Below are 20,919 nucleotides of genomic sequence, written 5' to 3'. Positions count from 1 at the left end.
ACCCCTGGTCCAGAGCAGGCTGTAGGAGGCGGCGCCTGTTTGCTTGGGCACAGCATGCTGCTAGGGTGTCTGTGCGGCACTGAAACCCCACCTGAGTTGTTTGTGCCCATCAGCACCATCTGTGTAAAGGTACCCTGCTTCGCTTGTGCTCCTGGCTTGCAGTGATCTGTAACGTGTCCCACAGACATGCCGACAGCTCAAGCTGGTTGGGAAAAGTTTCAGTAGAACCCTTTTTCTTCTGAATTTGCTGACTTGGTGGGATGGAAATGTGTATCAGAGGTGTTTCCACATCTATCGGGTCCTGATGAAAGCTGGGCAACGCTCCACAGCACCTCTCCTGGTGGCTTGGCACATGACCTGGGGAGCACCAAGATTTGTGGGGTTTTGGCAGCCTCATCTCCCGTGGCTTCCTATTCCTGGCTGCAGGCAACCTTAGCCACAGGCCAGCTCAGGTGCAGGACCTGCTCCCTTTTGCAACGGTTTTGAACAGTTTGTATTTTCTTCTGAGTGGGAAGGTGACAAGAATTAAAATACTGAAAGTCATAAAAAAATGCAGTGTTCTTTCTTCACCAGAATTTCGTAGACCCTCCAAAATTCTGAAGAGTGAAACTTTGTAGCTAAACATTCAGTAATTCTTTATAAACTGTGAGGCTTAATTGAATGGACGACTCACATAACTGAGTGCTTTCTTGAAACTGCAGTTGTATCCTTTTTAGTTTCAGATTATTCTAATACCTACTTTTTCCACTTATGTATATTTATATATACAAACATATGAATTCCTTACATCTACAATTATTTTTCTGGGGATGTTCTTATGCTTTATTTTAGTCTGTCTTATTTTCCCAGCCTGTTAAATTTATTTCTGTTTATTATGCATATTCTCCTGTTTTAAAAGAAATAAAATGTAGAACATCTTGATGAGTGTGTAGATTTTTGACTCACTAGCAGTGACAGATGCAGTGCTCTGGTAGTATTCCCTGCCCATATCAATAAGCTCTTGCCTCTTGTAATTGGACAGTATTAATGTTTAGGAAGCTGATTGAATGAGCTTAAGAAGAGCTCGTAAGATGGTGGTGTCCGCAGATCAGGAGGTGGTGTAGTAAATCATCATGGTGAGAAGATGCAACTGCCAGCATGTAGCAAAATAACTTATTAGCATTCAGGTTGCTGATTCACAAGTCCTGCAATTGCAAGTGACAGTAGAGAGGCTGGGAAGAAAACAGGGAGCCTGCTCTGGCAAGTTCCAGACTGAGGACTTGCATTTGTCTCCATCCTTTAGCAAGAGGGTACTGACATCTGAGGCAGGTCCTGGGAACATATTTCATTGCAGTTCTGCGTCTTGGTTCCCTCCCAAGGTCATCTCACCGCTGCAGCACAGGGAGAAAACCCTCAAACTTTCTGTGCACATGCTCTTTTGTCATACACGTTGTTTAAATGGCTTTCTCCCCCTTCTTTCTCCCCTTAACATGTCTGTTTCTCCCTTTTTGCTTTTCTAGAATGATACAGAAGGTGGCAGAGGATCTGACCCTGTAAAATATTCAAATACGAGCTGAAAAATAAATATGCTACACATAACTGACAAGTTACATTGAAGAAAAGTTGTTGTAATACCCCTAAATTTGACTTGGCAGTTCTTAATCAATGAATTTTTTGGAGATCTGTATCATTGTCCTGGTTTTATAGATGAGGAAACATATTAACTTGTTTAATTGTTCTCTAAACTGGGAACTTGGGACATGCATGGTTTATATGCGTGAGTCATTCTGTAATTAAACCAAGAATTGAGTCTGGAGTGAGGAGTATAAAACATGGACAAAATGGAGATTTTGGGTTATTGTTTAGCAAGCCAAGGAAATAATTTACAATAAGTGGCGCTTTTTTATATAAGAATGGGAGAAGACGGTTCTGACCGCTTTAGTTTTCCAGCATTCACAGTCACTTGGCAAAAGTCTTTCCAAAAGTGTTATGCACTGAAGTTACAGACTTGCCCTGTCTCTGGGTAGGTGATATAGAGTGCTGGTGATTCCAGTACAACTTCTTCGGTGAGGGAGTTCAAATATTGGTTCTCAGGAATATGCGGTGGTAAAATTTGCTTTCCGTAAAATGTAGTTTTTGAGAACCGAGTGTAACCATTTGAACAGAGAAAAATGGAAAAATGATTGCTGTGAACAGTGCCCCAGCAGACTTGATATTTGAACAGTTCTTCACAGGAAAAAAGTGTTTGCTTTCTGGCACTTCAGAAAATACCAGGAGGTAGTAGCTCACTCTGGTGTTCGTATGATATTTCAGGTAAACTGAACTTTGGAGGCTGCACTCCCATCCTCATTCATGGAGTGAGTGAGGTATGATGTGGGGACCCTCATTACAGAGTGCCCCCAACTAATCAGCAGCCTTTGATCTGCAGGAATCACAATTTAGACAATAATTCAGGCTTCATGCCCATTAGAAACTAGATTTTCTGTGTCAGTCTGTAACACAGCACAGGAGGCCCAAGCTGTGGGCCATGTCCCTTGGCCACCACGGTGGAGCAGCCAAGTTGACCCTGAGGAGCTGGCGTTGCGTGAAGCAGCTTCCCTGGGCAGGAATTTCTGCGTTCCAGAGGACAGCAGCCTCTCCTGACCGTGTCCTGTCCCATTTCAAGATCTGTTGCTCTTCTAGGGGTGCCAAGAGTCCTAGGTGAGCTCAGCTTGGCCATTCCAGTGTTTGGCAGTTTATTCTGGGGCCTTCTCTTCCCATTTTGGCCTTTGTACAATAAGGTGGTGCTTAAAAGGGGGTGTAGTGGGATTTCAAGCATTTCCACATGCAGTGAGTTCTGCTTTGAGGAAAAAAGACTGTGATGGCCATGAGGCCTCATGTTCTAAAAGTCAAAAATAGACGCTCAGTGAAACTGTGGTTTTCCTCTCCACTGTCTGTGTACCCACCTGAAACTATGGCATAGACCTTTATATAGGGTAAGTGCTTTGATGTTAATGGCTTTCTATATAATATAAGCCTATTCGATATCATCACTACATTCTTATGTTTAGTTTTTTCAACAAACCCACATTTCTTCCTTTTGTTTTTTCCCCTAGAGTGACCGACTACTCATTAAAGGTGGAAGAATTATCAATGATGACCACTCCTTCTATGCAGACATATACCTTGAAGATGGACTTATAAAGTTGGTTTTTTTAAATATTGAACTTTTTTTGCATGCCTGTTAGTATAGACTACTGTGATGGTCCTGACCTGCAGCCAGCGTCTTGGTTACCTCTAGATATGGGGCCATAGTAAAGGAGTGTTTAATTATGAAATTCTGTCATTTTATCTTTATTAAGATTAGATAAGTAAAAAATTTATTTACTGTAAGTTGAAGGTATTTGCTTTTCAAACAGTTCAATCCTAGTTTCTTCCAAAATAGTTAAGGCAAGTAGGCTCTCTCAAGAAGTAATGCTAAGGACAGTGGATATTTTTGAGTCCATATATGACAGAAGGCTCATTACAGCTTTTTTGCACACACCTAATCATGGCAATGCAGCCATGCTCTAGAGGTTTGTATGGCACAGAAATGCGCCCTGTGTTACTCAGTGCTATCAGGGACCTGCTCCTTCTCAGTTCCCCTGTTGGCTAATGCTGAAGATAGCATGTTCTGTTTGAACAACATCATTATGCATTGCTTGTACGTCCCTTTTCTTGTTTAGCAAAGGTATATAATCTTAAATTAGACAGAAAATCCTACTGATCTATTAGTATATAAAATACAGGAACTGGATATTCCTTAGCTGAAAAAAGATAAAATACATGTTACTGATAGCTTGGGAAATGGTAACAGAGATGTCTATTCATGTAGCTCTACCGGTCCTACCCTGGCTTAGTGGAGATGGGAGTCTCTGGTTTTGCAAAGTTATGTAGCATGTACAAGCACTCTGATGTACACAAGGATCAAAACCTTTTTCTTGACTGCTAAACATTTTCACTAGTGACTTAACAAGTTTGGTCTTCAGAGACTACAATTTAATGCACACAAACATAATTATCTGGTAAATAATTCATTACCTACTTGTTTTCTGAGCTCCTTAAGATTAGAAGTCAGATTCTTTACATATCTGTGGCTACTTATATTATTCACAATTCCGGTTATTATAACAGAAGAAAATGCTGAATGCCTGTATCCACAGACTATGTGGTTTTCTTTTTAATACTGTGCTCTGCTTTCCAGTTGCAGTGTTACTTGTATTGCAGAAGTGGCAAAGGGAGTATATAATTTTAAGTGGAGAAGGCACAAGATTATGAACATGTATATTTTTTTAATAGCAACAATCAACCAAGTTGCGCCCTCTCTGATAGGCATTTTAGTTGAGAGTTTTTCTCTGCTTCTGTTTGTTCTGTTCCCAGTTTGTTCCTCATATCACTTGTAAGCATCAGAACGGATAAAACAACTAACTGCATGAGATGCTGTGAGTCTGAACCTCCTGTGGATTTTTGGCCTTGATTTGTGAAATGCAATGGTACTTGGTAGGCAGGTTAGCAATGCCAAGCTTTCAGCTGCCCTGCAGTTTAGCAGCCCTTGCTAAGTGCATAGACTCCATCTGAAATTCATGCATGGGTCCATACTTCCAGAAAGTATCGCAGCTGCCCGAGATAGATAGCTAGGATTACTTAGACAAGATCTTAAGTTTTAAAATGCCTTTATCGATGCCTAAGGAGGCAAGTTTACTGTTCAACACCCTGCGTTGTGGGTGGTTTCCTGGATTTAGATGACCTGAGGTTTTTCTTTGTAAACTGTTCAGTAAGTTCTGCTCTGGAAAAGCAGCTAATTTGTGAGGGCAGCCTGCCGTGAGATGGGCTTGGGTCCTAACTGTGTTCAGGTGATAAATTCTGCAGTCTAGGGAAGCAATATATTTCCTGAGATTGGTCTCTTAGTTTCTCCAGCTGGAACTGCCCATTGTTTCTAAATATTTAACATAGTTGTTAAATGTTGCTCAGGATCCTTTGGAGCAGGACCTTGAACCTCGGACATCCACATTTCAGTTGATGCCCTAACTCTCCCGCTACAAATCCTGCTGATAAGACAGAAATCTTTCCACAGAATGGAGCAGCCACCAAACCACTCAGCCCAGAATAGGCAATAGTGGTCGAGTATTACTGGGGTATAAAAGATCTGGGTTAATTTTCTTATTCTGCAGTGGAAACTGATTGGAAAACAGAGGGTTGGATTTCTCTTGCTGACTAATGAAATGAAGTAGGGTCTTTTAAGGCTTATGTTCCTGCAGATTGTCCTGCAGAGAGGAATGCAGATATAACCTTGAATGTGTTTGAAGGTTAGCTGTAGTTTGGTGGATGGCAGATGCTTTTCCTACCTACCAATGCTCAGTCTGGCTCCCTAGGTACAAGGGAGCTCTGGTGTGGATTTTTCCTAGCTGAAACTTAAGCCCTTCACACTCAGGTGGCAGCTGAGAGGCAGTTTTCTGGTATCTAAATAGTAATTTGGATATTAAGTAATTTAAATTGCCATTGGTACTAAGTAATATATTTTGCTTACATCTATCCTGTCTCTCATTTCCACATGAGGAAATGAGCCCTGGTCTCCACGCCAAGTGGCAGGTCACAGCCTGGTGCGTGCTGTCCTCTGCTCCATCCCTGCCAAGGGGGGAAGGGTTGGGTCCATCCGGGCTGGAGGGGACTAACAAGCGTGCAGGATGGGTGGCTGGGGACTGGGTCTCCAGAGCTGGGCAGACCATGAGCCAAGTTAGGTGGAGCTTCAGATGCCTAAGAGAGATCTGGGCTTCATAATGACAGAAATAACTCCGCTGAGTTCTGGGGGAGGTTTTCAGCTTTCTCAGGTTAAGCTTATGAAGAGTTGAAACCTGCTTCTTCTGTTGTGCATTAATCAGCTCATGTACGACACGATTACCAGCTTGTTAAACTGAACATGGTAGACAGCATCAGCTTTCTGTGACTCTGAGTTTTCTACTTGCTGGTGTATTAGAAAACCAGCTCAGTCGTTTGTACAGTGTCTAGAATACAGTTATTTGTGCTATATTATTTTTTCACCCACAAGTAGCTGAACCCCATTCCTATTAACATTAGCATTAACAAGTGAGCAATTCAGAAATCCCGTCACATTATCTTTTATTCTGTGGTCTAGTCAGTCAGGATAAAAATAACCTTGAATGGCAGTGAAGATCAGCCTTCTCCCAGCCTTAATCTTGCCAGGGCAAGAGATGAGGCAGGCTCCTGACAGGTAATAGTGCAGCATCATCCGCAAAGGCCGTTTGGTCCCATGTCACTTCAGCCTGGATGGCTTCAGCCATTACCAAAGAAGCTGTTAGCTCAACTGTACACTGAAAATAATGAGCAATGAGTCACCAAAAATCTTCCGTACATACTTAGCACTCTTTCACTTCGGTAGGAAATGTGTTTTCCTGAATAGGGAACTGGTAGGCACTGACTGTGGAAGAAGAAAATGAATTGCTTTTATATTTTTGTGTAGGTTTTCTTTAATATTGTTATTTTCAGAAGGTGTGGTACTTCTTGGAGTGCAATTCCACCTTAGACAGATTTAAAGGAGGTTGGTCATAGTGATTTTTTTTCCCAGTTGAGTCTTTTAGCCACATAATCACTGTAGAAAGGTTGAGGATTGTCCTGATTAAAATCTGGGCAATGGATTCAACTAATGAAAATCAGTACAACACCATTATTATCCATGGTGCTACCTAACTTTATGCAAGCTTTCAATGTGCTCGTGGGTTGGAGTGCCTTATGGTATGCTTTTGCCAGTCAGATTTTAACAGCAGAGAGCTTCTTACAACTTGTTTGTGCGATAGGATGTGCCGGACTGCTGCTGCCTTTTGCATACATATCAATTCCATGTTTGTCAGCGCTCCTCGCAGCTGGCACAGGTTATGACATGCTCCCAGTGCTATATGCGTTGATGAATATTAGACGCCAGACATGGAGTTGTGTGACTTCAAGCTGTGATATTATCAGCTCTCACGAGCAAGTCCTTTTGGCTTTGTTTGGTGCTGAGTGGCTGAGACTCAGCTCAGGATGCTGGCAGGGAGTTTGCTAACCGAATGGCTGTGCTTCCCTCCAGGCAAAACCTGGAGCACCGGGGGAGCCAAGCTGCTGGAGGTGACATTTTTGCATAGCATATGAAACAAATTCTTGACCTCTTGGGGCTATTTATTAACTCTGGCGGTTTGGCCAAATTCCAATGTGAATAATTATCCCTGGTTTTTTCACTGGTTTTAATTAATGGTTATATTCATTTTCGGTTCTAGCTTGTTGCGATTGGCTGTTAATCAGTTGCTGTGTTTTTCTCTGTAGGTGGGAGCTGCATTTTAATATGGGAGAAACAGATTCAGCAGCTCAGATGTCTGGGGTATTTGTTTAGCTGTGGATAAATATTATTTTATCTCAGACAAAAGGAAATTAAGACGAGGTCTGTGTGTCTGTAATACGAGATAAACTAAGTGAACTTAGACTACCTTATAGTTATCTCTAAGCCCAAATATATTACAGTGTAACAGCGCAGAGACACAGCTTCCACACAGACCCATACCTTTTCCTGTTTGGCACCATGCAATGTAGACAATAAAAATGTAATGTGGCTTCAAAAGTTAAAGGTTAATTTATTCAGAGTTGTGTCCATGAACACGAAAAGTATTTTGCTTTTAAGTATCTAGAGTTTGTTTGATATCAGCATGAGGGACAGATTAATGTTTTTAACAGTATAAAAAAGATCTTGTTTTGAAGAGCTGAAGGGAGAAGACTGCAACAATTAACATTTCTCCACACAGTTATGCAGAATGTTTGACTAAGTTTTACCTTTAAAAGGAGGATGAAGAATATGTAACGTGGTAGATTGATGGTATTTGGGTCTCTTAAATATGTATTTCTGTATCTTAGGATATTTAGATTTATTTTTAAGGATAAATTTTGCATTGTGAGTTACAAAGTAATTATAACTCCTTTCTAATGTGCCTTGTGCTTCTGCCATATATTTACAATTCCAGCTTGCTGTCATATTTGATCTATGTTTTTCTGTTTTAATTTAAGAACATAATATACAGAACCAGAGACCCCAAGAGAGCATTAACTGTACATATTTGTAATTGTTTAAAGATAGGAATCATATAAAAAAATAATCATTTTTTTAATGCTGGTGTGCTACAGCTTCTTTATTGGCCACTAGAGCAATGCAAAGCAGCCCGAGCACACGGCCCAGCTAGGCAGGCTGGCAGATGCTTTGTTCTGCCAGTGCTGTGCAGAGTGGCCAGAGGGGGTGTTTGAGCTTCACCTTTCCTTTGGGGTCCCAGTTCCTTCTGTATGGCCCCGTGGTTCCTCTCCCCTACATGCCTCAAATAGCTTCTGTCCCCTGTGCTGCTTTGTTTAGGTAAAATAATATTGCCTTTCTTGCTGCCTAGGCAAATAGGAGAGAATCTGATTGTTCCTGGAGGAGTCAAGACCATAGAGGCTAATGGGCGCATGGTAATTCCTGGGGGAATAGATGTCAACACTTACCTACAAAAGCCCTACCACGGAATGACTGCTGTTGATGACTTCTATCAAGGCACAAAAGCAGCACTAGCAGGGGGCACCACCATGATCAGTGAGTACTAGCAATACTTACTCTTCCCACCCCAAGCAGAAGCTTGTGTAACACATGTGGGGATAGCTACAAGAGGCTCCATACTGATTTTCTGAGATCTTCTGCAATGAATCTTCAAAATTCTGGGGTACTGTGTTGGACATCCATTCATCATTGCACCCAGGGTTGTCCTGAAAATAAACCTACCCTCAGAAAGAGAGGGCGACATGGGGAAGTGTCTCTTGGATTTCCCTCTGAAATACAGAACAAGCACTGAGGGATAATACACCTACTCTTGGGATTTTTGAAAAACAGTGTAATTAGTGCTGTAAGTATATGGCACAGAAAATACAACAAAGATCTGCTCTTCCCTCCTAGTGACATTTCAGGGGCTTTAGAAGTAACAAGATGCTTATTTATGAACTTGGTTTTCATACCAGGAATTGAGGAAGTCCTTACCAGAGATGTCCTGGAGGAACATCTTTGTTGGTGGAAGGAAGAATTGTTTCTAGTTGTTAAAAACCCTTCTTCTGTCTACTAGATGGCAGACCAAGATTTATCTCTTTCCTACTAGCAGTGGCTTTGCCTTTTGTTAGACTTTTGAGGCAGTTGTTCAGGTGACATAAATGATCTTAGCTTCCTTGTGCAGAGGAGCTGCCCAGTGGGGTTTTACTCCCACTGAATTGGAGTGTGGCTTTTTTTGCTGGGTAGTGTTATCTGTTACCTACATTCAGCAGCAAGTATTAGCTGAAAGGATCTCTGGCATTAAGCACAAAATGCACTGCTGTTCATTGCTTTTGGTAGTAATTTTGTTAGTGTATGTTCTTCAGTTGGGGCTTTCTGTGCAGCATTATGTTTGCAAATACCACCAATAAGCCAATCTTGCTTTGTTTCCCTATTTACTTTTGACACAGCCCTACAAAGATAAGGATGTATGCATAAGGAGTCAGGTCTTTATTTTATGGCAGTAAACATCGTGGCATCATCAGATGCAGAAAGCCTTGAGTCAGTGAAGATGCTTAGTTGCAGTGCACTCGATCTGCCATATAGTGTGGCTGAGTGTGCTCTACATCAACTCTGTTCAGACCTCTGGCTATTTTCCCAATTCTGGGACATCTCCACTGATATATTGGTAAGGCAGAGTCAGCCAATTCAGTGACTACGAGGCACTGGTTGATAATCAGAAATGGACACATCAGGCAATAAATACATTTAAGTCCAGAACTTGTGGTCTCTTACACAACACTAAAGGGAAAAACAAATGTTTCCTAAACTGTGAGATGCTTGTCTCTCCCACTGTCTATTGATGCTGCACCAAGCAGGTTGCTAGACTCAGCTTTAGTATAGACTGTCCACAAAGTCTACCTGAGACAGCAGGACCTGGCTAGTATCCCCAAGTTACAGTCTGCCCACAAACGGCCTCCAAATCTGCTGTTTTGGCCAAAATGCTGGAAGGCTACTCACAGGCACTGAGGAAGTGTGAGCAGAACGTAGGCCAGGTAACAGACACTGAATGTCTTTTTCAGTTGACCACGTGCTTCCAGAACCTGGATCAAGTTTACTGACCTCCTTTGAGAAGTGGCATGAGGCAGCTGACACCAAATCCTGTTGTGATTACTCTCTCCACGTGGACATTACCGGCTGGTACGATGGGATTCGAGAAGAGCTGGAAATACTGGTGCAAGACAAAGGTTAGTGAGTGAAAATTAGCAGTATTTTTTTTGTTTTATTGAAATATCATATGGAGACGACATTTTGAAGTATTTTAACAAAAGCATCGTCTGGAACAGAAATGCACAGCTGCTGGTTATGCTGCCCAAGGTTCTGCACTACCTTGGGACTTTTGTATTCACTTGCTGCTGTGTAAAATGGACATAAAACTTTGTGCATTAGTGCTAATGGGCAGCAAGGCCAGTGGAGGGAGTAGGTTTACACCAATATAGGCACAGAAAATTAAAATGCGTACGTTGTCAGACACAAATGTATCACTTTATGCTTGCTTGTACATGTGGAAATAGGCTCAGACCTTGCATACTTAGGTTTTGTTTTAAGATAAAACTCAGAGATCAGCATTTAGGGTAATCAGCCCAGTCATCTTAGATCCTCTATTTCAGGAATGGAGAGAAGGAGATGTTTAAATGTAGCAGTTCAGATTTTAACTAGACTGGAATCTGCCCATTTAGCTTCCTCAAATTAAGCCCAAATATGAAGGGCACATGTGTCTGAGAAACTATCATCCCAGGCTACATCTCATTTATCAGGAATGGCTTAGGATAATTTACTAGCCGGGACTAGATTTTTTTATAAAACATGCCTATATTTTTAAAATAGCTTCAAGTTATTAGAAAAAAGAGACGCTAAAGTTAGATATTTAATATTGAAAATATGTCCTCATTTTCTCAAGTGCTTGGTCTCCAGTGGCTTTCCCTGCAGTTAGTAGAAGATGCTTTGTTTCAGGACTTACAAAAACCAGGTCACTTATTTAGGAATCTATTTAAGACATGTATGGGCTTGATTCAGTTTAATTAACAGGTCTACTACCATGTGAGATGCTGTAGGTTATCCTATCTGGACTCCAGCTACCACTCCAGAATAGCACAGATAAAACCTCTCATGAATCCTTTTCCATACTTGCCAGCTCAGTGTGTGGTTTCATATATGGAGAGCATCTTGGTGGCACAAGATACGTGTGAACAATTGAATCTAGCCTTCAGAAAACAATAATTTTGATCTAGTTCCTTAAAATTCTACCTAACAGCATGGAAGTTCAGTCCAGAAATGTATTTTTTCAAATATTTTTCGCTTGATACTTTCCTTGAAAATGCATGGATATTAATTAAGAAATATTTTCTGAAACTGTACTTAGTTACCATGGGTAAATCATAATGACCCTTGTGCTGGGAAGTCTAAGTAATATGTGTTTGCAGCATCCTTTGTAGGGTGTGGTGCTAGTCATGACTTAGATTTGAAAAATTCTCTTCATATAGAAATGTACCATCAAAGTAGGAAAACAAAGCAAAATGCTATTTTTGAGTGAGCAGTTGTTCACTGAGGTACTGTGGAGGTGTGATCACGTAGGGGAATTTATCCTGTATCGCAGCATGCTAGCAGTACATGTGCTGTATAACCAGATTTGAGGCAACAAAACCGTTCAATCAGCAAGATTACACATAATTTAGAGAAACTGCAGCTGGTCTTACGTAGTTTTTTATAATATAGGTGATTTTTACAAGGTGATGACATCTGTCAACACTGATGGTGCCAAATTTGTGCTAATTCCTTGCTATCAGTGATAACATGGATACGCTGCTGTACATTAGCTGGCTGTATTCTCAGACAAGTGTACTGTGCCTTGTTTCAAGGGTTAGATACTATTTTCCAGAGCTCCCAGATCACAGATGGCTCAGCACTCCCAAACGTGCCTGAGGGCTTACATTAAAAGCCTGGTGCAGACAGTTAGGTTAATAGTTTTCTCCAACTGTTGAAATGTGAGTTTTCAATGTAAACCTGACGTGCCTTTCACTCTTCAAGGGAAGCAGGAATCTGTTGGTCAGTTCCCGAACTGGGATGTGTGACAGGGCCCTTGGTGGCCTCTTTGTTGGCAATAGCATTAGGAGCTCACCTTTGTTCTCACGGATGCTGCAGTATGCCTCAGGTAGTCAATGTGAATTACTCTCATCATGTGTTAGGAGATGCAAGGTAAGGGCGAGTACGAAAGCGCAAGCACGACAGGAAATATTTCAGTGTGGCAGGGGCTTTCAGATTAATGGATAGTTTCTGCTGATAATTGGAAACATTTGAGCCAGCTGGTGCAAATAGACCTGATGTCAATGGAGTGACATTGGTTTTCATCAGCTGGGAATCTGGATTGAATTTGTTCTCAGCTGATTGTCTGGTGGGCGAGTTAGCCAAGTAACACGGCTCAGTTAATCACGTTGCAGTGCTTCATGTGCCTAATACAATTTTGGCATGAATAACAGGGGAGTTCACAGAGCTGCTGTTGAGGTGCCCTGTCAAGAGGTATAATTGAATAATTAATCAGTTTTAAATCAATACCAAGCTAATTTAAGGAGACACAGGCTTTGGAAGGGCCTGCAAATTTTGTAGAACCAAATGTTGATTATAAAGACTCAGGCTCGTAGCATTTTGGCGGCTAAAGTGGGGCTGGACTTCTCCAGCATATGCAAAGGAATAACAGCCTGAAATATGTTGACAGACACCTCACTCATTCCTTTAGCCACTGCACTTTGTCACTGTTCAAAAAAACTTGTACAACTCTGTGACATTTGGAGAGGATCCTGTTGAGTAGTCCTGGTGCAAGAGCAAGCAGGACATTAACAAGAATGTAGTATGTAACAAGTGTTAAGCATTAAGGTCAATAGGCCATGGACCAGGTCTTTTGAAAAGCCACATATTTCCAATGAGTAGATTGAGACACCAGACCAAGGCATTAGGCAGAGTCTAATCTTGGATACCTCTATATGTAAATTGTTATTTTATCTCAGTGTCTTGTAAAGGTACTGTTTTTGCAAGGCAGGGTGGTTCAAACCATCTCTCCTGTTAGCTGTAAAGGCAGCCTGTGAGATGCCCTTCCACCTTGTGTGTGTCTGTTGTGGTAACTGAGAGCATGGATGTGCATTTAGGTGGGAGAACTCTGCTTCTGCACTGTGGGAGCTGTCCGTAAGGGACAGGCTCAGGATCCCATGGCGGGATCCCTTCTACTCTCATTGACTTCAGGGACAACATTAAAGTGAGTGGGAGCAAAACTTATAGTCATTTTACCAAAGTTAGAAAAGGGCCTAAGTTACAAAGGCAATAAAAGAGAAAGGAAGAGAATACATATTGCTTGGCTCAATGCATGTCTTCCAACCACAGTATCCAGAGAAAGCCGTGTTATCTCCTGCAGGATTGTGATTCAGTGAATCACCTTTGGCCAGATCCCAATGGATAAAGGAGAGCAAAAAGTAGCCTATCTCTTTGCGGACAGAGAAATGTGTACGAGAGGATTCAGTCCCTTCTGACCATCACTGAGGCTAGTTGGCATGGATTGCAGCCTTGATGTGGCTCTCATTGCTTCGTGTGTGTGTGGTCACCTATGCAGAAAGGGGGCTCCCAGGTGCGGCTGACATCTGAGACACCGTGTGGGTTTGTGAAAAGAAACAGAGCTTTCCTCCAAGGCAAGTTGGGAAGATGTGAGCAGTCAGAGGGGAGATGGTGCTGCAGGCATGAGGCTGTAAGCACTGGCCCCAGGAAAGGTATAGTCAAGCTTAAAGGTTTTAAAGCAGGGACATACTAACTAAGTACATTGAAGCTGTGTACTGAGGAATAGGCTGAGGGGTTACAGTTAGTAAAGGCCATGCGTGTTTTCTGGGAACTTGAGAAACAGGAAAACAGGAAGAAAGGACAGGCTCACAGGCTGATGGGGCTCCATGGTCCAGGCTAGATAAGCTCAGCATGAGGTCAGCAAGGAGGGGCCGGCTCCCGCTTTGCATTTCTCCCTGAGCAGCCTGGCCTCAGCAGGAGGACATAGTGCCAGGGATCATTTTAAGGTTTTATGCTGCATGTATGCTGTGGTATTTTAATCTTGTAATTGTGAATAAACAAATTCTCTGTGTGAGTGTGAACAGCGATACCCTCTGCCTGAGGATATATCTGCACCTTCTAGACTCATGAAGGAGTTATGTCTTCATCAGAGAGCCTTATTCATTTGGTGTAGCCAACATGAAAAGCATGAACAGATCTCTGTCTTATTCCTCTTGCCCCAGGAAGCACAGTTTTCATGACAGCTATTTTGAAATGCAGCATTGAAGGCTTAGACAGCTTAGAATTTGCTTTTCTTTTAAGCTAGGAAACTCTGAGATCAGTCCTTTTACCAAACTAGGGATGTTGTCAGTAGACTAAAGCGTAAGGCAAATGTATCAACTAATATAAATTTGTATGTACAGAAGATATGAACAGAAGATGTTTGGTACTCCCATTCCCTTAGAATATGAAGTCGATAGTCGAATCTTTGAAATAAATAACAAAAGTTCTAGTGGTTTGAATACAGTTGGTTCTTGGCCACTGACACTCAACACCAGCATTTCTTACTCATTTCTAAAATTTGGAGCTGTCATCTTTCATGGTTTTGTCTGACTGCCAACATAAATCCTTCCATCTTTGGAAGCTGGAAGGAGAGGTGTGGTGAGCTGCCCTTGTAACTGGTTTCAGGTTTTGCTTCCACTCCTTCCCATTGTCTGCTATCAGCTAAGCTGGGTGCTTTGGGCAGTAGGGTCAAGAAAAAGCGAGTTTGTGTGCAAATTTAGATACACAGGTCCTACAGCTTCTCAGCACTTTGGGGAAACTTAACTAGAAGTTTGTCTATTAAAAAGCACAGTTTTAGGTCAAGCTGAAACGTTTTCATGATTAGCTAAAGAAAGCTAAAAAGAAAACCAGTGATTCACAGAACATTATACAAGTTTTTTTAAACTTTACAAACTTTACATGCTTTCTTTAGTCACTATCACTTGTCTGTGATTTGGCTACAAGCAATCTCATTTGCGGTGGTGGCCGAGTTGCTTCAGGACTGAACACAGGCCATGCACAGAGCCCAACAAATTCCCCCAGAGAAGAGGGGATTCAGGCTTCTGGTCCTAGCAGCTGTAATGCAGCTGTGGAGCCATGCTTTATTTCTGGCAATCACTCGTGAAAAGCCTAGTCCAGAACATATTGTGTGGCTTATTTTTCCTGAAGTTTTTGTTCAAACACAATTTAATAATCCACTTACATGGCAACACCTTTGAATTTTGTCTTGGAACAGGTGTGAACTCTTTTCAAGTCTACATGGCCTACAAAGATCTCTACCAAATGTCCGACAGCCAGGTATTGCTCTGAATGCTTTTCGTTGCTGTATTATGTCCTCTCTCCTATGATCTCCCTCAGCACTTGAGGAGGGGCTAAGGTTGAATCCCAGAGAAACATTCCCCCTCACCCGAATGGGACTGGGGGAAATGTGCAGCGGAGTTGTTCCCTCTGGAGGGTCAGTGCTGAGCAGTGTTGAACACCTGCATGTGTTCCTTCAAGTCTATGACATTCACCTGCTGCAAGGATTATCTGGAGTCTCCCAACATTGCAACCACTCAGCACTGCTCAGGATTTTGCCATGCACTTTATTTTGCTGTTACCTTTCAAGAACTCTAGGTCAGAGAGGGAAGAAAAGGCGAAGAGCTCAAGGCAGCGGCAGTTTTGAGATTTCAAGAGTTTCTCGGTTTCTCCAAACAGCTAAATGGAGTTGCTTTTGGGGGGAGGCAGTCTTTTCTCACTAGGGCTGGAGATAACAATGAGCTTGTTTGTCCAGAGCTCATTACAGATTCCAGGCTCTTCAGCTTTCCCATTCATAAGTATCAGGTCATTGTAAATGGACAATGGCATCTGTTAGTAATAATGTTTGCTTATTCAGTTGAGAAAAATGTTTCTTTCTTACTTATTCCCAGAGCTATAGCTCTCGGTCTCTTAAATAAGTGTTGTTACACCTCCAGTCCATGTGGTTTTAATTGGAATTTTAGACATAATAATATATAAATATTCTCTGAGAGGCAGCGCCTGTTAAGTTCAACTCCCTGTTGGAATTGCCAAGAGAAATACACTAAAATGTATCAGACTAATGCCTGTTACCTTGTTTAAACATGCATGTTGCAAGCTGTGTATTCCAACCCATTCAATGCTAGCTGAACTGCCCAGTGCAAAAATGGGCACTGAAGAAACTGGGTATTCAGTATTTGATTTGTGTTTGAAAACTGGGCTCCCATGTTACTGAAGTCTGTTTAAACAGGGAACACATTAGCTGAATACCTTTTGGACAGGGAACCAAAATATCAGTAGATCTGTGCTCAGAAATTCTCAGTAAAACAATAGGATCAATGGTTTCCCTTCGGTATGGATGGGTTTTGAATGTTGGAAAGCAATAAAAAAAGGATGCTCTAGAGAAAATCTTACAACTTTTAATTGCAGAATTAAAGATGTTGGTGAAAGCTTGACACTCTCTGCTCTAAGAAGATGGTGCAGAATACCTGCACTTCAGAGGAGAGGTGTTTTGGCTGTACTAAAAGTGTCTGTGGTCCGTTGATTATTCCCATTCCATGGGAATAATTCCATTTTACATTTGCTAAAACTACGGAAGAGAGACTACTCAGTTAACTTAGACCTGCGTGGGAGGGCGGGAAGAGGTACAAGGGGCTGGAGGAGGCACTATGTCTAAGGGAGATACAACCCTGCTCGGGACTGTTGACCCTGTCTTGGTGCAGAAGGGCAGAGGTTCGTCCTGGGGCTGGCTGGTGTGTAAGGGGGTGGGTAACTGAACACCTAGCAGTGAAGCTCTGGCTCTGTGTAGAAAGTGGAGAGTGGAAAAGGGAGATAATTTGCTATTTGCCTAGAATATTACCAGCATAGAAAGAGCAAAACTGAGATGAACAGAGGTCTGAGTGTTAATGTGTTTTCCTTATTCAGCAGTGTTTCCTTCTTTGTACTACCTGCAGCTTTATGAAGCCTTTACCTTTCTAAAAAGTCTTGGGGCTGTTATCCTGGTCCACGCTGAAAATGGAGACTTGATAGCTCAGGTGAGTGAACTGTCATTTTTTATTCACTTTGTGAGAAGATAGACACAAGAGAGAAGTAAAACCCTCCAGTCAGAATATGGGAGGAAAAAAGGAACTACTTTCCAAGTGCCTTAACTGGGCCTGATGCCCTGCACACCACTGGTGTAACCCCTGGGATGAGAGGGTGGAGGCCTTTCTGTGTGCTTTGGCAGAGCATCTGTGAGGTAGAGAAGTGATCCAGACAGCATCTTACCTTGGCAGCAGATGAAGAGTGGGTGAGGGAGGCAGAAGGAAGCAAGAAGATCTTTTCTGAGTCCATCAGAAACAAGTGAAGCACAGTAACCTAAAGCCTTACTCAGAGTTTATGGGGACAAAAATTGGAGCTGGGAAGTTTTATAATAATGTCTCTTATGCAGCTATCAACATAAGCAGCATAGTGCATCTAGAGTGTGTGGTAAAGCTCTCAGACCTATTTATTTTTGAGAATATTTTTATAAATCTCTGTAGTTTGAAAATAGCTAATCATCTAAACATTTTAAAAATGTGTATTAAAGTGTGAGTCATGCTCTTTGAAGATGCCTGTCAGAACCAGGAAACTGGGCTCAAATTCAGTTTGTTCCGTTAAAAAGTTTTGGATCCCCAGTGCACTCTTTGCAGGTCAGGTCCCCTGTGTAGGTACTGTCCTCACACTGGAGCGTGCCGTAGCTCTGATCTGTGCAACAGAGGTATCCCAAGGACAGCAATCGATAGTAAACCTCCTGCTGGTCTTTCCATAAAGCAGAATGGGTGGGTTTGGACGGGTATTGTTATGACTGCATACATCTGTGGCTGATTAATCTTTTAAGGCTGTTGCAGAGATGTCTCCGTCGTCTGATACCATGTACGTGTGTAGAGCCTCTCTGAGGTCCGTGAGGCTCCAAGTGAGCTGACTGATTTTATCTGCTGAGCTCTTTAGCTGCTGGTTTATCTCCTAAGGACTAGGCTGCAGAGCTGACAGGGAAACTGCAATAGCTCAAAACAAGTTGTCTTTGAGATCTGGACTAGAGAAGCCACCTTGTCTCGTGGTTAAGGGAGAACCTCAAGTGAACGTTTGAGTGGTGGGGCAATGTGTAAGGGCTGTTGCCCACATGGGTATGTTTTGTTGTTTTTCCTTTAGTGGGATTCTGTCCTTTATCTGCCTGGTAGGAATATACCACCTTTGAGAGCCATCTCTCCCTTTTCCCTTCAAGTTTGGCCAAAATAACCACTGGACTCAAAAGTTACTAGCAAGGATTCAACAGGCACATAAACTGCAGTTGTGTCTGTTCCCCACTGAAACCACGTGAAAACCCTCATTTGGACTCAAGAGGGAAAAAAAGTTGATTCCCCATGAAGATTAGCACGATTTAAAACTACCAAAATATATAATTTATAGTTATAATACAATCTAAAATATCCAGTAGAATGAAAATAATTAAGAAGTAACATAGTAAGTCAGTATTCCAGTAGGAATGGCAAAATGAAACAAATCAAATGGCACCTATGATGACTTGATATGTTCCCTATTCAGATCAAGGTGCCCTTGTGGAATTGCATTTCTTATAGAAATCTGTTTCAGTTATATTTTTCTTTAATCAGCTTTAATATACAGCCATGGAATATGAACATATAGGACAGAAAAATTATTAGGAAAAGAGGAAGTAGTAAAGAAATGTAAATTATGTTATACATCAACGTATTCCTTCGCCATTGCTGTGTCTCATAAAACTAGTCTTTCCTTATGCTTTTATTCAGAAGGATTATTTGGATAGTGAAAAGAAACCTGCCTGCAGGGAGGTTTTGCAGGACTATCCTGTGTGAAAATCTGAATTTGATCTTATCAAACAAATATTCTATCTTATTAGCACTATCAAATCCTCTTATGGTGGATAATTTTATCATATGATCTGATTTTATGACTTCCTTCAAGAGGCAAACCATCCTTCTTTGTGTTCCGTTCTTTGCCATCTTGCTATTTTTTGTATGGAACAGTTGCAACTTTTTTTTTTTTGTTGTATTTTAATTATCTGAAGTCTTTGACTGGCACTGTTCAGAGCTGTTGCATTAATGATTTAGAACAGCTATTTTTAAGAATACCTGTGAAACATTATGATTTTCTGACCAAAATAATCTTAATTGCAGAGTCAGATTGATACATTCCTATTAATGCCTCTTCAGCCTTGATTGATTACAGCAAAGGCAAAAGTGTATGTGAATATTAACTTGCTCAGGTTTTGCTGGACTATGTTGGTAATACGTGAGCTTTTCACCCTCGGGGGCCTGGGATCAAATATTTATTAGATGACACAGTAAAGTACATTCGGTAACTTCATCCTGGTCTCTAGGGGACATTAGTCTGTATCACAAAGTCATTAGATTTGTGGAACTTGGCTCATTAGAGACTCGTGAGCAGGGCAAGCCAGGGGTGGAGGTACATCAACAGCTCTGGTCCCGCTTCTGCTCTGCTGGCAGACCTGGACCAACCCCAGATCAGAAGTGGCTGACCACCATTTTCTACAAAAGGGAAAATTTATTCGAATACCACTGCTTGATCTTAAATTAAAAGATAGGTGAAGTTTTTTGTCTATTTCAAAAAAATAATGTCACTGCTGTGAAGCTTGATAGGTACAGATTTTTTCTGACAAATCCCCATTGGTCCTAAGATGGGCTTTTTGCTGTGGACACAGTCCCCTCACAACTGGAGGGCACTGTTTTGCTTTTGTGAAAACAAAATTTTAGTGATTCACTCTGTAGGAAAAAAGTGTTACAGAAAAGTGGACGCCAAAAGCAAGACTTTATTTGATGAAGTGTCAGCGATGCTGGAAGTTTAATGAAGGTAACAGTGCTTCATGGACTGCAGCCAGAGAGGAACTTGTGCACGTGAAGAAAGAATTGTGGGCTGGAAATATCCATAATTACTGTTTAGTATATTGTTCGAAACCTGTTCCCTGGGTTGATGCCTGGAGAGCAGAGGAGACTTCGGATGGTGCACCCCAAGGGCTTGAGGCACAAATGTGCTCTATTGCACTGCAGTGACAAATCTTCCTCTGAAATCTGTGCCGGCTGCATGGAGCAGATACCAGAGTGGCATGGGACCAGCGTATAGCCGGTGTTTTCAGTCCTCCTTCCCCTGCAGCAGGCTTACACAGCTGCACTTACGCAGACAAAAAAGGGGCAGTCAGACAATATGGCTGTTAATCTGCCAGAGGATGCCTGGTGCAAGGGCCTCATCCTCGAGCGGCTGTCAGCATTTATCTCTTATGTTGCAGGAACAAAAACGTATCCTGGAGATGGGAATCACCGGACCCGAGGGACATGCCCTGAGCAGGCCTGAGGAGGTAAGAGACTTCACTCATTTTGTCATTCATGGAAATATTTTGTTAAGCATGTAGTATTGGAGCTTGGGTTCTGCATGTGCAGATGGATGGGTGCGTGGGGAAAGGCAACGGTCTGCTTCTCCTTCAGCCTCTTCTAGTATTATTCAAAGCCTTGAAAAGTCCAGGTCGCCTTCAGCCTGTTTGTTTGCCTGAAATGCCCTTTGCTGCTGCAGCAGGTGCATTCCCTCAGTCCTTGTACACTCAGGAGTCTCAGCTCCTGCTGCCCCAGGCATGGTCATGCATGTATTTTTGAATGTGACCCTTGTGATTTAATTCATGTTGATGAAAAAATGGGCTTATCAGGGTAAAAATCAGCAGTGCAGCTTGTGGGTTAGGCTTTGGAGTAATTGCATTTGTTAAAACAGTTTGGCTGAAA

The 20,919-nt window shown here is 42.0% G+C and overlaps 1 protein-coding gene across 2 annotated transcripts in view; it reads left to right on the top strand.

Annotated features, from left to right (window-relative positions):
* CRMP1 (collapsin response mediator protein 1) overlaps positions 1-20,919 on the top strand; it is a 50,920-nt gene that overhangs the window by 13,648 nt on the left and 16,353 nt on the right. For both annotated transcript variants that reach the window (XM_075091891.1, XM_075091890.1), the window contains exons 2-7: positions 3,075-3,163; positions 8,412-8,596; positions 10,102-10,266; positions 15,375-15,436; positions 17,089-17,169; positions 20,436-20,504. In XM_075091891.1, the coding sequence (XP_074947992.1) occupies positions 3,075-3,163; positions 8,412-8,596; positions 10,102-10,266; positions 15,375-15,436; positions 17,089-17,169; positions 20,436-20,504 (651 nt within the window). The remainder of the gene's footprint in view (positions 1-3,074; positions 3,164-8,411; positions 8,597-10,101; positions 10,267-15,374; positions 15,437-17,088; positions 17,170-20,435; positions 20,505-20,919) is intronic.

This window comes from Phalacrocorax aristotelis, chromosome 4 (assembly GCF_949628215.1).
Source record: "Phalacrocorax aristotelis chromosome 4, bGulAri2.1, whole genome shotgun sequence".
NCBI classification, from domain to species: Eukaryota; Metazoa; Chordata; class Aves; order Suliformes; family Phalacrocoracidae; genus Phalacrocorax; species Phalacrocorax aristotelis.
Note: the sequence above shows the minus strand (reverse complement) of the source record. Positions and strands in the feature narration are given on the sequence as shown.